Source organism: Kogia breviceps, chromosome 19 (genome assembly GCF_026419965.1).
Source record: "Kogia breviceps isolate mKogBre1 chromosome 19, mKogBre1 haplotype 1, whole genome shotgun sequence".
Lineage (NCBI taxonomy): Eukaryota > Metazoa > Chordata > Mammalia > Artiodactyla > Physeteridae > Kogia > Kogia breviceps.
In genome coordinates this window covers 39,403,181-39,421,123 of record NC_081328.1, presented here as the reverse complement: position 1 = coordinate 39,421,123, position 17,943 = coordinate 39,403,181, and the positions used below count along the sequence as shown (strand labels likewise).

Here is a 17,943-nt window from a genome sequence, read left to right as displayed (position 1 = left end):
ATATTATTTATGTCTCTTTAATTATTTATGTCTCTAATTTAAGTCCGGTGTTACTTTAATTCTCTTTGAAACAGCACTAGAATAAGGAGCCTAGGATTAAAAATGAAATTTTATTCCCAAGAAGACTTTCGTGAGAAGGGAAAAGGGGAGAAAATGTAGTTGGACTTCTTTCTCTTATACTTGCCTTTGAATTAGCATGCCTTTTAAAACTATTTAAAATATTATTTATGTCTCTTTAATTCCTGAGATCTGAAACCTGGCTTCCTTAGTTCCCCAGGTAACAATTCCTGCCCTTGATTTGTGCCTGATGTGAAAATTGTAACAATTTATTTCACTAAGTATATCTTTTTCCTGTCTTGTACTAAGTTTAAAAAGTTTCTACTTTGTTCATTAGCTACTTCCCAAAGAAGGTTTGAGGCAGCAATACTAAAGACACATTACATTTCTACAAAGGATAGTTAACTACAGAGAAAAGAGAAAAAAACAGGACAGAGGAGCTGAATAGGCATTTTTCCAATGGAGACATACTGATGGCCAACAGGCACTGAAAAGATGCTCGTCATCACTAATCATCAGGGAAATGCAAGTCAAAACCACAGTGAGATATCACCTCACACCTTTTAGAATGACTATTACCAAAAAAGACAAGAGATAACAAATGCTGGTGAGAATGTGGAGAAAAGGGAACCTTGGTGCACTGTTCGTGGGAATGTACCCTGGTACAGTCACTATGGAAAACAGTATGGAGGTTCCTCAAAAAAATGAAAAATAAAACTGCCATACAATCCATCAATTCCGCTTCTGGGTATTTATCCGAAGAAAATGAAAACACTAATTCAAGAAGATATTTGCCTCCAACGTTCAAAGCAGCATTATTTACAATAGCCAAGATATAGGAACAACCTAAGTTTCAGTCAACAGATGAATGGATAACATATGAGATAACACACACTCACACACACATACACAGAAGAATATTACTCAGCCATAAAATTTTTGCCATTTGGGGACTTCCCTGGTGGTCCAGTGGTTAAGAATCCACCTTCCAGGGGCTTCCCTGGTGGTGCAGTGCTTAAGAATCTGCCTGCCAATGCAGGGGACACTGGTTCAAGCCCTGGCCTGGGAAGATCCCACATGCCGTGGAGCAACTAAACCTGTGTGCCACAACTGCTGAGCCTGCGCTCTAGAGCCTGTGTGCTACAACTACTGAAGCCCACATGCCTAGAGCCCCTGCTCTGCAACAAGACAAGAAACCACCGTGAGAAGCCCACGCACCACACGAAGAGTAGCTCCCACTCGCCGCAACTAGAGAAAGCCCGCTCACAGCAATGAAGACCCAACACAGGCAAAAATAAAAACAAATAAATAAATTTTTTAAAAAAAGAATCCTCCTTCCAATGCAGGGGACATAGGTTCGATCCCTGGTCAGGGAACTAAGATCCCACATGCTGAGGAGCACCTAAGTACACACACCACAGCTACTGAGCCCTCGTGCCACAACTAGAGATAAGCCCGTGCACTGCAATAAAAGATCCCACGTTCTGCAACTAAGACCTGACACAGCCATAAATAAATATTAAAAAAAAATTTTTTTTTGCCATTTTCAACAACATAGATGGACCTGGAGGACATTATACTTCTTGAAGTCAGACAGTAAAAGACAAATACTATATGTTTTCTTTTATATGTGAAATCTAAAAGATAAAACAAAAGAACAAAATTTTTAAAAATAAAAATATGTTGAGAAAGGTGAAGAGAATTTTATCAGATTAAGATTGAGGGAGAGGGTTTTAAAAGGAAAAACTGCTTTTAGAGAACACCTCCATTCCAGAAAATCACTAGTTTTGTTTGTTTGTTTTTAATTTGTCCAAACTGTGTATTGGTCTCTTTCCTGGCTTCTTTAGTCCAACAGACTATCAGTGGGGACTTCAGTGCTCCAAAACTTAAAGTCAAGAGTTCCTTAATGGGTAGAGTTTAGTGCCTCTGATGTGTTGTGTTCTCTGACACACTTGCCCTAATATTTTGATTCAAAATGGAATAACTAAAAAGTCTTGTTTTACTGAATGAAAATGAGCAGTCTATCTATCTATCTATCTATCTATCTATCTATCTATCTAGAGTGGTTGTTTTGGCCAAGCCATGCGGCTTATGGGATTTTAGTTCCCCAACCAGGGATCAAACCTGGGCCCTCGGCAGTGAGAGCATGGGGTCCTAACCACTGGAATTCCCAGCAGTCAATAAATATTAAGCTTTATGCTAGTGTAATGCAGAACCAGCCAAGGCAGGACTCTAGCCTATTAGGAAGTTCCTTTAACTCTTCTGAATCTGTGTTGTACATCCTAAGAGCCAGCATTTGGGCCTTATAAAAACTAATCCTGCTTTGATATTTATCACCATTGTCTCAAGCGCACGTGACCTGATTCTTTTAATAAAGCAACACTAGAAAATATTAATGCTATAATTTTATTTTAAATAAGAATTCAGTGTCACAACTTCTTGTTAGTAAGGTTCTTTCTATATGTATAGTGCCCAGAAACTCAGTGAATTTTCATAAAAGTACATAGTCATATAACCTTCACCACAACCAAGGTATAGAACATTTTCATCATATCAGAAATCTCCTTTATGCTTCTTTCCATTGAATCCCTTTCTAGAAACATTCTAGTAGAATATCATATAAGTGGAATCATAAAGTATGAAGTTTTTTGGGTCTGAATTCTTTCACTTAGCATAATGCTTTTGCGATATGTTTTACATACACAGGAACTGTTTGTTCCTTTTTATTGCTGAGTAGTATTCCATTGTATGTATATACTGCATTTTGTATACATTCACCAATCCATAGATATTTGTGTTATTTCCACTTTTTGGCTATTACGAATAAAGATGCTCTGAACATTTGTGTACAGGTCTTTGTGTACATGTTTTCATTTCCCTTGGATAAATAATTAGAAATTGTGTGCCAGCTTTTACGGTAATTATATATTTAACTTTATTTTAAAAAAAAAAAAACAACTGGCGGGACTTGCCTGGTGGTCCAGTGGTTAAGTATCCGCCTTCCAATGCAGGGGATGCGGGTTTGATCCCTGGTTGGGGAACTAAGATCCCACATGCCACAGGGCAACTAAGCCCACATGCTGCAACTACTGAGCCCATGCGTCAATACTAGAGAGGCCATGCACTCTGGAGCCTGCGCACCACAACTAGACAGAAACTGGAGAGAAGCCCGCGTGCTGCAACAAAAGATCCCGCGTGCTGCAACTAAGACCCGATGCAGCCAAAACAATTTAAAAGAATAATAATTTTTTTAAAAACTGGCAAACTTTTCCAAAGAGGCTGTACCAGGGAATTCCCCAGTACAGCCAAGTCCAGTTGTTAAGACTCCGCGCTTTCATTGCTGAGGATTTGGGTTTGATCCCTGGTCTGGGAGCTAAGATTCCACAAGCCACGCAGTACACCAAAAAAAAATCATCATAATAAAAATAAAGTAAAATAAATAATGTTGCAAAGTGGCTGTACCACTTTGCATTCCCACCAGCAATGCATGAGGATTCCAGTTGTTCCACATCCTTACCAGCAATTGGTATTATAACTCTTTTTAATGTTAGCCATTCTTGTGGTTGTATAGTAGTTATGTAAATGTGGTTTTAATTTGCATTTCCCTAATGACTAATGATATTGAGCATCTTTTTGTGTGCTTATCTGTAATTTCTGTATCTTTTTTGGTGAAGTATCTGTTCAAATATTTATTTTTTATTATTTTTTAAATTTATGGCCGTGTTGGGTCTTCGTTGCTGTGTGTAGGCTTTCTATAGTTGCCACGAGTGGGGGCTACTCTTTGTTGTGGCGCACGGGCTTCTCATTGCGGTGGCTTCTCTTGTTGCAGAGCACCGGCTCTAGGCGCGTGGTTGTGGCTCGTGGGCTTTAGAGCGCAGGCTCAGTAGTTGTGGCACATGGGCTTAGTTGCTCCGTGGCATGTGGGATCTTCCCAGACCAGGGCTCGAACCTGTGTCCCCTGCATTGGCAGGCGGATTCTTAACCACTGCGGCACCAGGGAAGACCTCTGTTCAAATTTTTTGCCCACTTTTTATTGGGTTCTTTATTTTATTGCGTTGCAGGAGTTATTTAGATAAAGACTTATTTTTAAACTTCTTGACCATAATAGCATATTTTGGAGTTTATTCTCAATGTATAGGTGAGTGTAATGAAAAGCTCTTAGCTTAGTACTTAACTGGAATATAAATAGTGTTTTGTGTATATAAGTAACTAAATAACAGATCTAGTAAAATTTAAAGTATTTTTTGTGTGCCACTTCCTTTGCCTAAGATGAATAGACCCATTTCTCCAAATCTGTTCTAGTGAATGCTGAGTTTTTTGTTTGTTTGCTTTTTTTTTATGTGTAATTTTTGAAGTGTTAGTTGTTGTTAATGTCCAGATGCTATGAAAACCCACCTTATGGCTGTGTTTCAGGTGTTTATTTTAATCAAACCTATCTCTTCCAAACAGTATGTTTCATCTTCCTCATTCACTTTGTGGGGATTGGCCAACTGCCAAGTAAACTTTTAGAGACACCGAAAACCCATTAAAAAGCCAAGCAAAGTAAATATTGGCTCATGGTCACATGAGATTCAAATATCACTTCAATTGTAAAAGGAGGAAGCATGGCTTATTATACATTATGATTGGTTAAAACTCAGTGACATTTTCATGTACATGTGTGTACTGCTCTGGCCAAATAAAGCACTTGAGTAAAATTAGAAATAGTGGGGCTTCCCTGGTGGCACAGTGGTTAAGAATCCACCTGCTAATGCAGGGAGATGGGTTCAAGTCCTGGTCCGGGAAGATCCCACATGCCATGGAGCAACTAAGCCCGTGCGCCACAACTACTGAGCCTGTACTCTGGAGCCCGCAAGCCACAACTACTGAGCCCACGTGCCACAACTACTGAAGCCCGCGTGCCTAGAGCCCCTGCTCCACACCAAGAAGCCACTGCAATGAGAAGCCCGCACACCGCAACGAAGAGTAGCCCCTGCTCGACGTGACTAAATAAAGCCCGCCTGCAGCAATGAAGACCCAATGCAGCCAAATAAATAAATAAATAGAAATAGTGCCATTAATTATTAGACTCTTGTGGTGTGCTTACAGTCATCTCTTTTGGCAGACTGTAGGAGATAACATTTTAGCTATAACTCCTCTTTTAATAAAAATAGTGATGTTTTTCTGTGGCCATCTCCTCTAAGAAATCTACACACACACACACACACACACACACACACACACACACACACACACACACACACACACACACACACACACACACCCTAGCAGCTGTGGATTCTTTTCCATTACTTGGCCTCCATTTTTACCTCTTTTTTCTTTCTTTCTTTCTTCTTTTTTTTTGTTTCTGAAAAGTTTTATTTAAATAAGGGTTTAAATACATTATATAACATTAAAACTCAAGGAAAAAAAACCAGTTTGTACTTCACATGGCACTGGGCAGCTGTTTCTAGTGAGTTGCGACCTCTCCAGCTACATGACTGATACATCTGTTTGAAATTTGTTCCCTTGTCAAAAGATTAACTCTGATAGAAGGTTGGCCTCACATTCTAGTTTGGACGTCGATCAGCTAGGATATGTCTGGGCAAAAAGACCTTGGTAGCAAGCCAGCTGTCCTGTCACCTCAATAGAAGGAAGGTGGCTGCTCTAAGCTCTGCCCACCTGGTCACGTTGGAGGTACCAGGGGATCTTTCCCCTGATGATCAAAGACTCTCTCTAGCAGTACAGCTGCCGTCGCTGCCTCACCCCATCCTCCACTCTCAGCTTCACCGAGGGCTGTTCAGGTGGCGACATTCTCTTAGGGCAGGGACCTCTGTAGAGGGATTGCTGAGGAGCTTCTGGCCAGACATAGCAGTCTGTGATCTTGGGGCTCTGGACTTGGCTGAAACATCACTGTTATTGCTTTGTTTCAGGCCGGACACTGCCAGGTGCCTACTGCTTGATCTCTGTTTAAATGAAGGACTTCAAGACTAGACAGCATGGCTCTTTTCAGTTTATTGCATGAAGGAGTTACACTAGTCCAAGTTAAAAGCAGACCCCACAGACCCCAACTGGTTACATTACACAAGCTGTGAGGTTTTTAAACTTGTGACAAGGGACAGAAGGAAAATTCTACTCATTGCAAGGAAATCCTCACTTAAGCTTCAGTGAGCCAGGAGCACTTAAAACGCATGAACCTTCAGCTGATCACCCTTAGCCAGTCCAATCTCTACGAGGAACTGGCATATGTTCTTGCACTGGTCACCCTGTAGCTGAATTACTTCTCCATGTTCTGGACGCTCAATTACAGTTCCATTGCAGGCAAATTCTGAAACGCCTTCACTAGTTTCTTTTTATCGTAATCATTAGCTATCCCTTGGACAGTAGTAAGGGTCTTCCTGCCGTTTCTCTGTTGAATTCTTAGATGGCTATAATCCTCAGCGACAGCAGGAAGCAGATCATCACCCGTACTGGCATCAGCAAAAGGGTCGAAAGAGTGGAGATTCTGGATAGCGGACATACCGTACGATCCTTTTCCTTGGTGGAAACGGCCTGCGCCTGCGGAAGACAGAAGACGGCGGGTGGGGGGGACCGGAAGACGGTGGGTTGGGGGGACAGAGCGTCAGGAAGTGAGGGGGCTCGAGGGGGAGGCTGCTGAGTCCTCGGCTGCGGTTGCAGCCGCAGGACTGGGGCCCTTTCCTTCCTTCCTTTCTTTTTCTCTCTCTCTTTCTCTCTTTACCCCTCTCTCTCCCTCTCTCTATCTCTCTCTTTCCTTTTCTTTTCTTTTTTTGGCTGTGCTGCATGGCTTGCAGGATCTTAGTTCCCCGACCAGGGATTGAACCCCAGGCCCTTGGCAGTGAAAATGCAGAGTCCTAACCACTGACCACCAGGGAATTCCTGGTCTCCAGTTTTAAATGGATGGAGCAACCTACCTTAAGCTTACTGTTTCAAAAAGGAAAATGAGTGGGAGTTCCCCGGTGGTCCAGCGGTTAAGACTTCACGCACCCAATGCAGGGGACCTGGGTTCGATCTCGGGTTAGGGAACTAGATCCCGCATGCAGCAACTAAGGCCCAGCGCAGCCAAACAAACAAATAAGTAAACTTTTTTTTTTAAAGGGGAGGGCTTCCTTGGTGGTGCGGTGGTTAAGAATCTGCCTGCCAATGCAGGGGACACAGGTTCGAGCCCTGGTCCGGGAAGATCCCACATGCCGCGGAGCAACTAAGCCCTTGCGCCACAACTACTGAAGCCCACGCGCCTAGAGCCCGTGCTCTGCAGCAAGAGAAGCCAACGCAATGAGAAGCCCGCGCACCGTAACAAAGAGTAGTCCCCACTCACCACAGCTAAAGAAAGCTTGCGCGCAGCAATGAAGACTGAACACAGCCAAAAATAAATAAATTTATGAAAAAAATAAAATTTTTTAATGAAAAAAAGGGGAAAATGGGTTCCAAAAGGAATGGGAGAGGGATTGCAGTTCAAAACCAATTTTGGGGGTCATGTGGGTCTCAGTAGGGTAACCTAAGGTTTCTTAGGGAGGCAGTTTTGTCCTAGATTTGAATCATTTTTTCATTTCCTAAAGCAGATTATTATTAAGCTTGTTCATGGCAGAAATTATATGAGCAAGTACTTAATATTACATGTGTGAGCAGGGTGTATGTTCTTAAATGGTTTTTTCATTCTAAAAAAGAGTCCCTCTTTTGGTCCCCATTCCATAGACGAGTGAGAAGTACTTAAAAGATGTAGGAAGGGCTTCCCTGGTGGCGCAGTGGTTGAGAATCTGCCTGCCGGTGCAGGGGACATGGGTTCCCGACCCGGTCCGGGAAGATCCCACATGCCCCAGAGTGGCTGGGCCCGTGAGCCATGGCCGCTGAGCCTGCCCGTCCAGAGCCTGTGCTCCGCAACGGGAGAGGCCACAGCGGTGAGAGGCCCGCGTAACACAAAAGAAAAAAAAAAAAAGATGTAGGAAGAAGAGAGATGCTGTAATTTATAGGAAAGAAATTCAGGTCTGCTTAATTTTTGTTATAACCCAGCACCGTAGTACCTTAGCTTCTGAGATTCAAATTCTTAGGTTATGGTATTGTCGTCGTTTCATTCCCTTCCCCCAGAGAGATAATATTTAACTCACAGAGAATTCTGTTTTTAAGAGCTTGAATCACTTGATTGCTTTAACAGTAAACACAGTGAGTCTGTCTGCTTCTTTGCTATTCTGTCCTTACTTTATCCTTTAAGTTTAACATAGCATTACACCAATCCGTTTGGTTCTTCAAATGAAACATTCAGATATAGTTCTCTTGAAGTCCAGTAGCATGAGATATTATAATTATGATCTGATCGTGGCATATGTGTGACAGTGGGTTAAATTTTGCTGTGTTCTTGTCTGTGCTGTCATTTCTTATGGGTGAAAACAGGTAATTTAAAAATGCTTCTAGGGGACTTCCCTGGCAGTCCAGTGGTTAAACCTCTGCGCTTCCCCTGCAAGGGACATAAGTTAGATCCCTGGTTGGGGAACTAAGATCCCACATGCCACATGATGTGGCCAAATAAATAAATAAATAAATAAAATGCTTCTAAACTTTAGTTTCTCTTTCAAATTTTGGCTCTTCATAGCTCCTTGTAATGTTTTTAGAAATGTAGAATGTTAGGTGAAATAAATAGACTTAGTTTTCCAGGAAACCTAAGTAGTTGATGTAGAATAAAAACATAACCTTGCAGATTTTATTGAATTTTTACATGCACTTAATATTTGTTCTTTCTCTAAAATATTAATTGATGGGCCTGCTGGCTGAGCCTAGAAATTGGTGCAGAAAGCAGAAAAGCACACTTGGTAATTGTGAGAATATATTTGTATGTATGACTGGAAGGGCAGAATTCAATAAAATAAAGCACGCTTCTCAAATGGCATCAAGTATTATTAGAACCCGACTTATATGCAGATATAGTGGTAGCAGAGACCTCAAAGTCTTTGTAGTTCTTAGGGAGCATCCTACTGAGGGAATCAGGGTCTAAATATGCTCCACTGACTTGAAACCACTGTCTGTTCTCTTTTGAAAAGCTGAACATTTGTTTGGCCTTTGTGTCTTGCCATTCCTCTGAAGAACAGAAGACACCTGTAAAACTATACCCTTTGCCTTGCATTCTACGAGGTAGGTAGAGTGTGGTACAATAAGTACTTCTTTAAAACTATGAACCTTAATTCAAACACTGCCCCTCCCAAAAAAGTGATTTGCAATGTTATATTTCCATGTGTCTTGATTTGGAAATAAGATTATGCTGTTGTCATATCCAACCTTTATTGCTAGGCATGTGGTAGATTTAGGCAGTTTGGTAGGTGTAGTTTTATCCTGTGGGTGGATCTTTCCACGAAGCTTTTTGATAATAACTTAGTTCTTGCTAAACATTTCTCTTAATAAGGTAGTGGGTAGGCTTTCAAATTTTCAGGTAATCCAAGTTCCTAAATATCTGTGAAAGAACTTCTTGAGAGCTAAATTAAAAACAAGGTACCACAGGAGGACAGAGGCTAAGCTTGTGGGTAATCAGACCAGAAATTGCTGGTATGAAATCTTTTCTTAATTGGAACTTTCTGTTGAACTCATAGATTTGGGTTCTTTAAGCTTAGTTTTTATGACTAAATGTAATGGGAATGAAAGCATAACTGACCATGTTTATTTGAATTTGAGGAATGCCTCATTTCCAGGCAGTTGAATGCTATTTGTCTTCTCTGCCGCTCTTTGATTACAGCAAAATGGATATTGCAAACCCCCCAACTTCCAAATGTATCACTTACTGGAAGAGGAAAGTTAAATCTGAATACATGCGACTTCGGCAACTTAAACGGCTTCAGGCGAATATGGGTGCAAAGGTAAAAATACTTCTCAACTGAAAGGTTATGTATTTTAACATATTGATCCAATATGGAGAGGTTGGATTTCTTTTTTCTGACTCTTCTCTTGAAATCCTAACAGTTTTTTCTTCGGCTCTGCTAGGCTCTGTATGTAGCAAATTTTGCAAAAGTTCAAGAAAAAACCCAGATCCTCAATGAAGAATGGAAGAAGCTTCGTGTCCAGCCTGTTCAGCTGATGAAGCCTGTGAGTGGGCATCCTTTTCTCAAAAAGGTACTCCCAGTGTCTAAGCTCAGCCTTCCTCTCTTCCTTGAACTTAAGGGTTTTATTCTATATTTGTGATATTAGAAAATAAGGATAATGGATACAGCTACTGTAGTCATCTTTGAATAACTGGAATGGTAATTGTTCTCCTCAGTTAATGAGTATAATCATGAGTTTTTCATAGAAAAATAAGACATTTACTGTCTACCTTCCTGGGCTCTGTATACAAGCTTCAAAGCAACCTTTTTTGTGCCTTGTTTGGCACCTCCACTACTTTGAAATTGGGAAAGGAATGCCATGGATAGTGGATAGGAGTATATTGATCAAAGGGACATCCCTTTCTGTAAACTAAAAAATCATCCTAGTTTCTTACAGAGATAATATTTTTAAAATATAAAAAGCAGATAGTTTATTAAGAACAACTTTCTTTCCCAGAGCAGAATGTGACTGTAACCTCTATACTACTTTGCTTCCCCCTGTACTGTCCCCACCAGCTATGCAGTTAAGTTGATGTCCACTGTTTTAAAGTTTAGGTCTTCAGGAAAACGTCCTTGTCTTCCTCCTTATCTCCTAAGGACTCTCAGAGGCCCTTTGCTGTTGGGTTCAGCCCAAGGAGACCAACAGTTTTAGATTGAGATAAACATCAGTTGAGTGTGGGAGGCACTGTGCTGGACTCTGTAGAGGATGCATAGGTGAATAAGAGACAGTTCCTGCTTTCCACAGGTTTACACTTGAGTGGTTCCTTTTAGGAGCTGATTGTTACAAAACCCTAAGCTTATTAATTTGTAGGCATTCGAAGGCTACTGGGATCATTTTGGAAGGAAACTCCAGTTCTCTCTTGGGTTGTGTGCTTGCCCTTCCCTTTCCATGTCATTTCTTACATTTCAGTGTACCATAGAGAGCATTTTCCCGGGATTTGCAAGCCAGCATATGTTAATGAGGTCTCTGAACACGGTTGCGTTGGTTCCCATCATGTATTCCTGGTCCCCTCTCCAGCAGAACTTTATGGTATGTATTGAAAGTACTGGGGTGACTGTTTAAACTTAATGATTTTTTTTTTTACTGTTGATATGCTGGCACTCCTCTCGGGGTAAAGATTGTCAGAATGTACTTAACAAAGCTTGGACCTGCAGAGCAGAATGTTTTTGTAATTTATTGACTCTGAAAAACACATATTGCAAGTTGTTCTAACTTGTTAGATTCTGTGCTCTCTGAAGTGTACCTCAGAATTGATGCTGGTTCTTTTTTGAATGAAGGAGACTGGGCAAGAGTCCAATTTTCCTTTACTACCTTGGCCCAATTTTATAACATTATGTGCAGTTAAATGCATTCTAAATCAGACACTTCTTTCAGCAGGTTGACAACCCTGCTGATGGAGCAATCCTTTCTTAATCCCTTAAAGGCAAGATGCTATGAAAGCAACTAAGATAACAGAGGTGCACATGGATCTACAATCCTTTCATCTGGGCCTTTATGCTGACTCCTACTAGGATTATTTGTGGTTCTGATAATCAGTCCTCTCTAAATATGATGGCAATCGCTTATCATGCCTGGTGACAGATAGCAGTTCTGCTGACTGGAATAGGGTATAGGTTTACAGAAGGAAATCATCTCTTAGAAGAAAACTTCAGAGTAATTTTACTTGATAGTTGGAGAACTAAAAATGACTGTTCTCTGCTGAACCAAAAAATAAAATAAGATAAAATAAAATAAAACAGAATAAAATAAAAATGATCCATTAGTATTGTTTATTGCCAGAAAATATACATAGCTTGTACTGCAATTGACTTTAGATTCCCACTGAGTGTGAGTAATTTGAATTATAATCATAATTTTTTATTATGTTTATCCGAGGTTAGTCTTAGTCTATATAATAGGATATACAAATACTTTATGGTTGCCAGTTTCTGTTATAAACATTCCAGTTATACTGCAGATTATACTCTTAGAAGCCTTCCTTTCATCTGTCTCTCTACTTAGGAGAAGAATTAGAATTGAAGACCTTTTAGACTGTTGTTTATGTGATATTTGTACCTATTTCACAATGATGTTTAGTGGAGAAAATGACATAATAGATGGAATCGCTGTGAAAAAGAAATGTGCTGTCAAATTCTAGGTGTTGGTGGAAATACTATTGTTAATATCCAGCTTAACATTTGGTGGTTAATATTCTCAAATAGTAAAACTGACTTCTTTTTTTCTTCCAAGAGTAGCATTACCCGCTTCCATTTGAGGTTTTGTTGGCAAAACAAAATGGCCAGTCTTTAAAATGTAGTTAACTTTGTAACCAAAGGCATTGTCGGGGTCTTTAAAGCAGCAAAAACGGCTTGGCAAAGGTTCCTTTAAACAGGAAAGAGGAGCTTCACAGTGGATTCATGGAATGAATCACATCTGGTTTGATTTCAGGTAGAAGATGAGACAGTTTTGTGCAATATTCCCTACATGGGAGATGAGGTGAAAGAAGAAGATGAGACTTTCATTGAGGAGCTGATCAATAACTACGATGGCAAAGTCCACGGTGAAGAAGGTAGTGGCACTGGGCTCCTGGACTTTGTTAGGATGGTGCCTCTTATTTGGTGCATCATTGTCTTGCTTTTATCTGCTGCCTCATGGTGTATACACTGAAGAATATTTCAATGTCACCACATGGCTGGGAGTAAACATTTTATATTGCCAACACCCCTGTTAAATTGTGTGTGTGTGTGTGTGTGTGTGTGTGTGTGTGTGTGTGTGTGTGTGTGTGTGGTACGCAGGCCTCTCACTGCCGTGGCCCCTCCCGCTGCGGAGCACAGGCTCCAGACGCGCAGCCTCAGTGGCCATGGCTCACGGGCCCAGCCGCTCCACCGCATGTGGGATCTTCCCGGACCGGGGCACGAACCCGCATCCCCTGCATCGGCAGGCGGACTCTCAACCACTGCGCCACCAGGGAAGCCCCCCTGTTAAATTTTAAAAGGAGTTGGGGGAATTCTCTGATGGTCCAGTGGTTAGGACTCCAAGCTCTCACTTCCAGGGGCCCAGGTTCAATCTCTGGTTGGGGAACTAAGATCCCACAGGCCATGTGGCATGCCCCCCCCCCACCAAAAAAAGGGAGTTGGGACATAAAAGTAATCAGTGGCTAGAGAGAAGGTTTAGCGAACAAATAAGTTTGATCTTAGGAGTTTTCCATAAATCCATCCAAGGGTGTTTTGTTCTTTGTTTCCCTTTCTGTGAGACTGGCAATGAGTATAACCTCTGTTCTTAGATCCAGATAGCCCCTGGATCTCCCAGAAGTTAGCTATAATATTCTGACTTTCCTAAAAGTGTTACCAAACCAAACTTGGGTCTGCTCGCCTGCGTGTAGTAAAGCCAATCTTCTGACACCAGGTTGTGGTGAAGGAAAGTACAGCATTTATTGTAGGGTGCCAAGCAAGGAGAAAAGACAGGTCATTCTCAAAGGACCGGAACTCCCTGATGGCTTTCACAGAAGGGGTTTTAAAGGCTGTGTGAGGAAGGGGGCCGCAGGGTGCGTGGTCAGCTTGTTCCCAATTCTTGGATTGGTGGGCATCAGGGTGAAGTTTCAAGCATCATCAGCTTGCTGGTTTCAATCAGTCTAGGGTCTGCATACTTGTGGTCAGCAGTTTTCCTCTGGTGGGGGTCTGCTTCTTGTAAGACAACTTAGGAACATGTGTCAGGCCTGTATCTATATCTTTTGGGGAACTGGGACTACGGTGGTTCTCCTACGTTGTAGATTTATAGTCTAAACTGTTACCAGTTTCCCGGCCCAACAGCTATGCTTTGTTTCTGCATCTTCACATTTCCTAATCGTTACCTCTTGAGCCAGCCTTTTGGTGACTCAGGGAAGACCTGGGAGACTAAAGCAAAAGCCTTTTACTTCAAAGGACAGGGACACAGTGGCTTGTATACGATTTCAAAAGCAAGTCATTTGTATTTAGTTGTAGTTCTAGAAAAGGCTGTTATTGTGTAATAAGGGGAGATAGGGAGAGATTCTCCATGGATTTGCAAACCAATAGCCTCACCTGCTCTTTTGACAATTGTGGGTGCTGCTGTGATGCTGTTGAAATGCATTATTTATACACAGTGCCCCCTAGTGTTCAGAAGCTTTATCCTAAGTTGTAGTATAACCCCATATATTGATAGTATGATTTTTTTTAAAGTATGCTGTCTTTTGATTCAAAGAAGTCACTACTGACCCATCAGCAGCAAAACCAAGTACATTTTCATTTTATCATTCTTCCTCTGTCCCATTTGTATTGTTGGAACACTTTTGTGATATTTTGGACCATAAATACAGGTTGATATTACTGAGGAAGTGAAGACCCCGGTAAAAAGAAAGCCCAGGGACTTCCCTGGTGGTCCAGTGGCTAAGCCTTTGTGCTCACAATGCAGGGGGCCCGGGTTCGATCCCTGGTCAGGGAACTAGATCCCACATGCCGCAACTAAGAGTTTACATGCCACAACTAAAAATCCCACGTGCCACAAGAAAGATCTTGCACACAGCAACAAAGGTTCCGAGTGCTGCAACTAAGACCTAACACAGCCAGATTCATAAATAAATATTAAGAAAAAAAAAAAAAAAAGAAAGCCCATAACTGGATTTCCCACTCTAGCCGGCTGAACTGTTGCAGTTGTATGAGCCAATCCAACTATTGTAATTCCCTGGTTGTCCACATAAAAATGTACATATATTATCTGTCTGGGCCTCAGCAGTGAACACAGGAAAATCTTCCTAGGAGGACTAATGGAGTATAAAATGATCACTGCTCATCCATCTAAATCTTATATTTCAGAGATGATCCCCGGGTCTGTCCTGATTAGTGATGCTGTTTTCTTGGAGTTGGTAGATGCTCTGAATCAATACTCAGATGAGGAGGAAGAGGGGCACAACGACACCTCAGATGGAAAGCAAGATGACAGCAAAGAGGATCTGCCAGTAACAAGAAAGAGAAAACGACACGCTATTGAAGGTGAATAGCACGACTTCCTAATTCCACCGTGAAAGTGACAGTGAGAGGGAGGCAGGCAAAAGCAGAAGTTTATTGCTTATTAAAGGCCGTTGGTGCTTCTCACTGGTCCACTTAAAAGGAAAATGTGTTCACTGACTAATGGTTTAAGATAGCTGTGATCTAGCTGAAGAAGAAAGTAGGAGAACTTAGACAGTAATCATTGTGCATTTCTAATTATAAAAATAGTGTGTTTGGAAAATACGGACAATTGTAAAGAAGAAAATAAAATGACCCTGTTATGCTGCTACCTAGAAATAACCAGTATTAATATTTCCTTCTAGACTTAAAAAATGTATATATATAAATATACATATGTACACCTAAAATGGGTACAATATTATATATCAATTGTACCTCAATTTTTTAAAAGTACATATGTAAATTAACATACATATATGGTATATGAAATTGGTGTCACGCCACATATGTGTGTATGCACATACATAATTTTATACCCCTTACTTATTTAATCTTATACATCATGAGCATTTTCCCATGTTAGTCAATATTTAATTAATTAATTTCACATTTAATTATACTTTATGTTATCTAATTATACTATATGTCTAGACACATAGTGTCTCTCTCTTGTTATAACAAGAGAGTTATAGTATCCATCTTGTTTTTCAGCATCAATATTATGGTAGGGTCCTTCTGCACTCAGGTCTCTCCATAAAAACTTCTGTTTTCACCTCCAGATTCTGTCTGGGACTGTGGATTTTTTTTTTTTTTGGCCACACCACACAACTTGTGCGATATTAGTTCCCCAACCAGGCCCTCGGCAGTGAAAGCTCAGAGTCCTAACCACTAGAGCGCCAGGGAATTCCCCTGGACTGTGGATTTTGTTGTTAACATGTAGATGAATCTGATTTCCTTATTTACTGGTAGCCTATTAGATAGGTCCAGGTAGCATTGACCTTCTTTATGTATTCCTAAACCGTCAATGGTTAGAGCAGCTCTAATCAAAATGCTGTGACAAAAGGAAAAACCATCAAATAGCTTTGTTTGCATATTCTGATGATGGCACTCAGGAACTTTTTGTCATTTCTAACTCAGGCAACAAAAAGAGTTCCAAGAAACAGTTCCCAAATGACATGATCTTCAGTGCCATTGCCTCAATGTTCCCTGAGAATGGTGTCCCAGATGACATGAAGGAGAGGTAGGGAAAGCTGCCCCCTGCAGGCCATGTAGAGCACTGGGGGGCGGGGGGAAACTTTCATACAAGCTTGTTTTTGGTTAATAAAAAACCCCATTTCTGGTAAGTGCATTATGATTTGCCTACACTTCTGATTACCTCTGAATGCCCGTTCCCATATTAAGGTACATCGTTTGCTGGCTTTTAAGTAAGTCTGGGCAGAGAAGTTTAAAGATTTTGCCACTTTTCTGGAGAGTTACTCCAGCACCATATTTATCAAATCTTTCCCTCCCTTTACTTTCAGACACACGCCGAGCCCAGCATAATTACGGTGGTCAGCCCACTTGGTTATACATCAAGACCTATAAAAAAACGCCCATTCTCCCTTGGCAGACCATTCGCGGATGACTGTCAGTATGCAGTCTGCATTTTCTCAGTGCAAACATTCCCTTGGAAGGAACTCTCACCTCTCTTTTCTTAACTAGGTATCGAGAGCTCACAGAGATGTCAGACCCCAATGCGCTCCCCCCTCAGTGCACACCCAACATCGATGGCCCCAATGCTAAGTCAGTGCAGCGGGAGCAGTCCCTGCACTCCTTCCACACACTCTTCTGCCGGCGCTGCTTTAAATACGACTGCTTCCTGCACCGTGAGTGGGGCGACCCCGAAATGCTCTCCTGTTTTCCATCCCCAGCCACCATTTCCTTCTCTTTACTTCAGTTTATCCGATAAGAGTTCCCAGCTTCTGATCCGATGATGGTTTTACAAAGGGCCAATTCTATTTTCTCTTGTTCACTTATAGTGCAGTGTGCTTTGCGTGGTCAGGACAGAATAACCAGCAACACAGTTGTCCCCGAGTACCCCCTAGCTTTGGAAGAAGTGTGCTGATGTCAGAAATGATTTGGTTTTGTGCACCTTGATGATAGCTGCTTATATCTAAATCCTCCTTCAGTAGCTCCCTAATTCAATTTTGCTCCTCCCCCTCCTGTCAAGTGGATGAACCATTGGCAACAGGACAGTTTTGTGTTTTCCAGCTTTTCATGCCACCCCTAATGTATATAAACGCAAGAACAAAGAAATCAAGATTGAGCCAGAACCATGTGGCACAGACTGCTTCCTTTTGCTGGTACGTTTTTAAGCTGTTCTGCCATTGTTAAACTTTGTTGAAAACTGAGCAGGAAATGGTGCTTGGGCTTTCTACCCCAGGAAACACAAGCCAAGTGAGCTGCTACATAGCACCGTGGGGGTCATACAGTACAGGTGAAACATGGCTTCTGCTCTTAAGGAGCCCCCAGTTGCTGCAGCAGTAGGACTGTGAAGTTAGTCTTATGGAGTGAGGTTTGAAGAACATTGAAGGCTTTCTTGCTCTAAATATCAGATACTCAGATTTCAGAGTCTGAAACTGTCTTGTTTGAATTGGAGCTGTATGTGTGTGTGAGACACCATTTTCTTTGCTGTCTCCCTTTAAATGCATATAAATGTAGGAGGAATAACACGTGAAGGTGCTGATGTCTTATGTGAGTTAATCAACCAGATGGACCCTTCCCCGATGGACAGACCTCATGCAGCGGCATAAAGTCTCCTGCATTCATGTGGGGAGGCAGTACACTGAGAGCTCGAAGGGAATAGGTTCAGTTGGACTTGCCAAAGACACAGTTCTGCTTTCTA

At 41.5% G+C, this 17,943-nt stretch overlaps 1 protein-coding gene and 1 pseudogene across 2 annotated transcripts in view; one reads left to right on the top strand and one right to left on the bottom strand.

Annotated features, from left to right (window-relative positions):
• The window catches only part of EZH1 (enhancer of zeste 1 polycomb repressive complex 2 subunit), a 32,237-nt gene that overhangs the window by 2,555 nt on the left and 11,739 nt on the right, over window positions 1–17,943 (top strand). The window contains exons 2-10 of one of the 2 annotated variants that reach the window (XM_067020709.1): window positions 9,087–9,177; window positions 9,773–9,893; window positions 10,018–10,146; window positions 11,026–11,145; window positions 12,544–12,664; window positions 14,925–15,101; window positions 16,197–16,299; window positions 16,761–16,924; window positions 17,310–17,401. In XM_067020709.1, coding sequence (XP_066876810.1) covers window positions 9,777–9,893; window positions 10,018–10,146; window positions 11,026–11,145; window positions 12,544–12,664; window positions 14,925–15,101; window positions 16,197–16,299; window positions 16,761–16,924; window positions 17,310–17,401 — 1,023 coding nt within the window. In that variant the 5' untranslated portion in view covers window positions 9,087–9,177; window positions 9,773–9,776. The remainder of the gene's footprint in view (window positions 1–9,086; window positions 9,178–9,772; window positions 9,894–10,017; window positions 10,147–11,025; window positions 11,146–12,543; window positions 12,665–14,924; window positions 15,102–16,196; window positions 16,300–16,760; window positions 16,925–17,309; window positions 17,402–17,943) is intronic. The other variant, XM_067020708.1, reaches the window with a different exon arrangement.
• On the bottom strand, window positions 6,105–6,556 carry LOC131746700 (eukaryotic translation initiation factor 1 pseudogene; annotated as a pseudogene).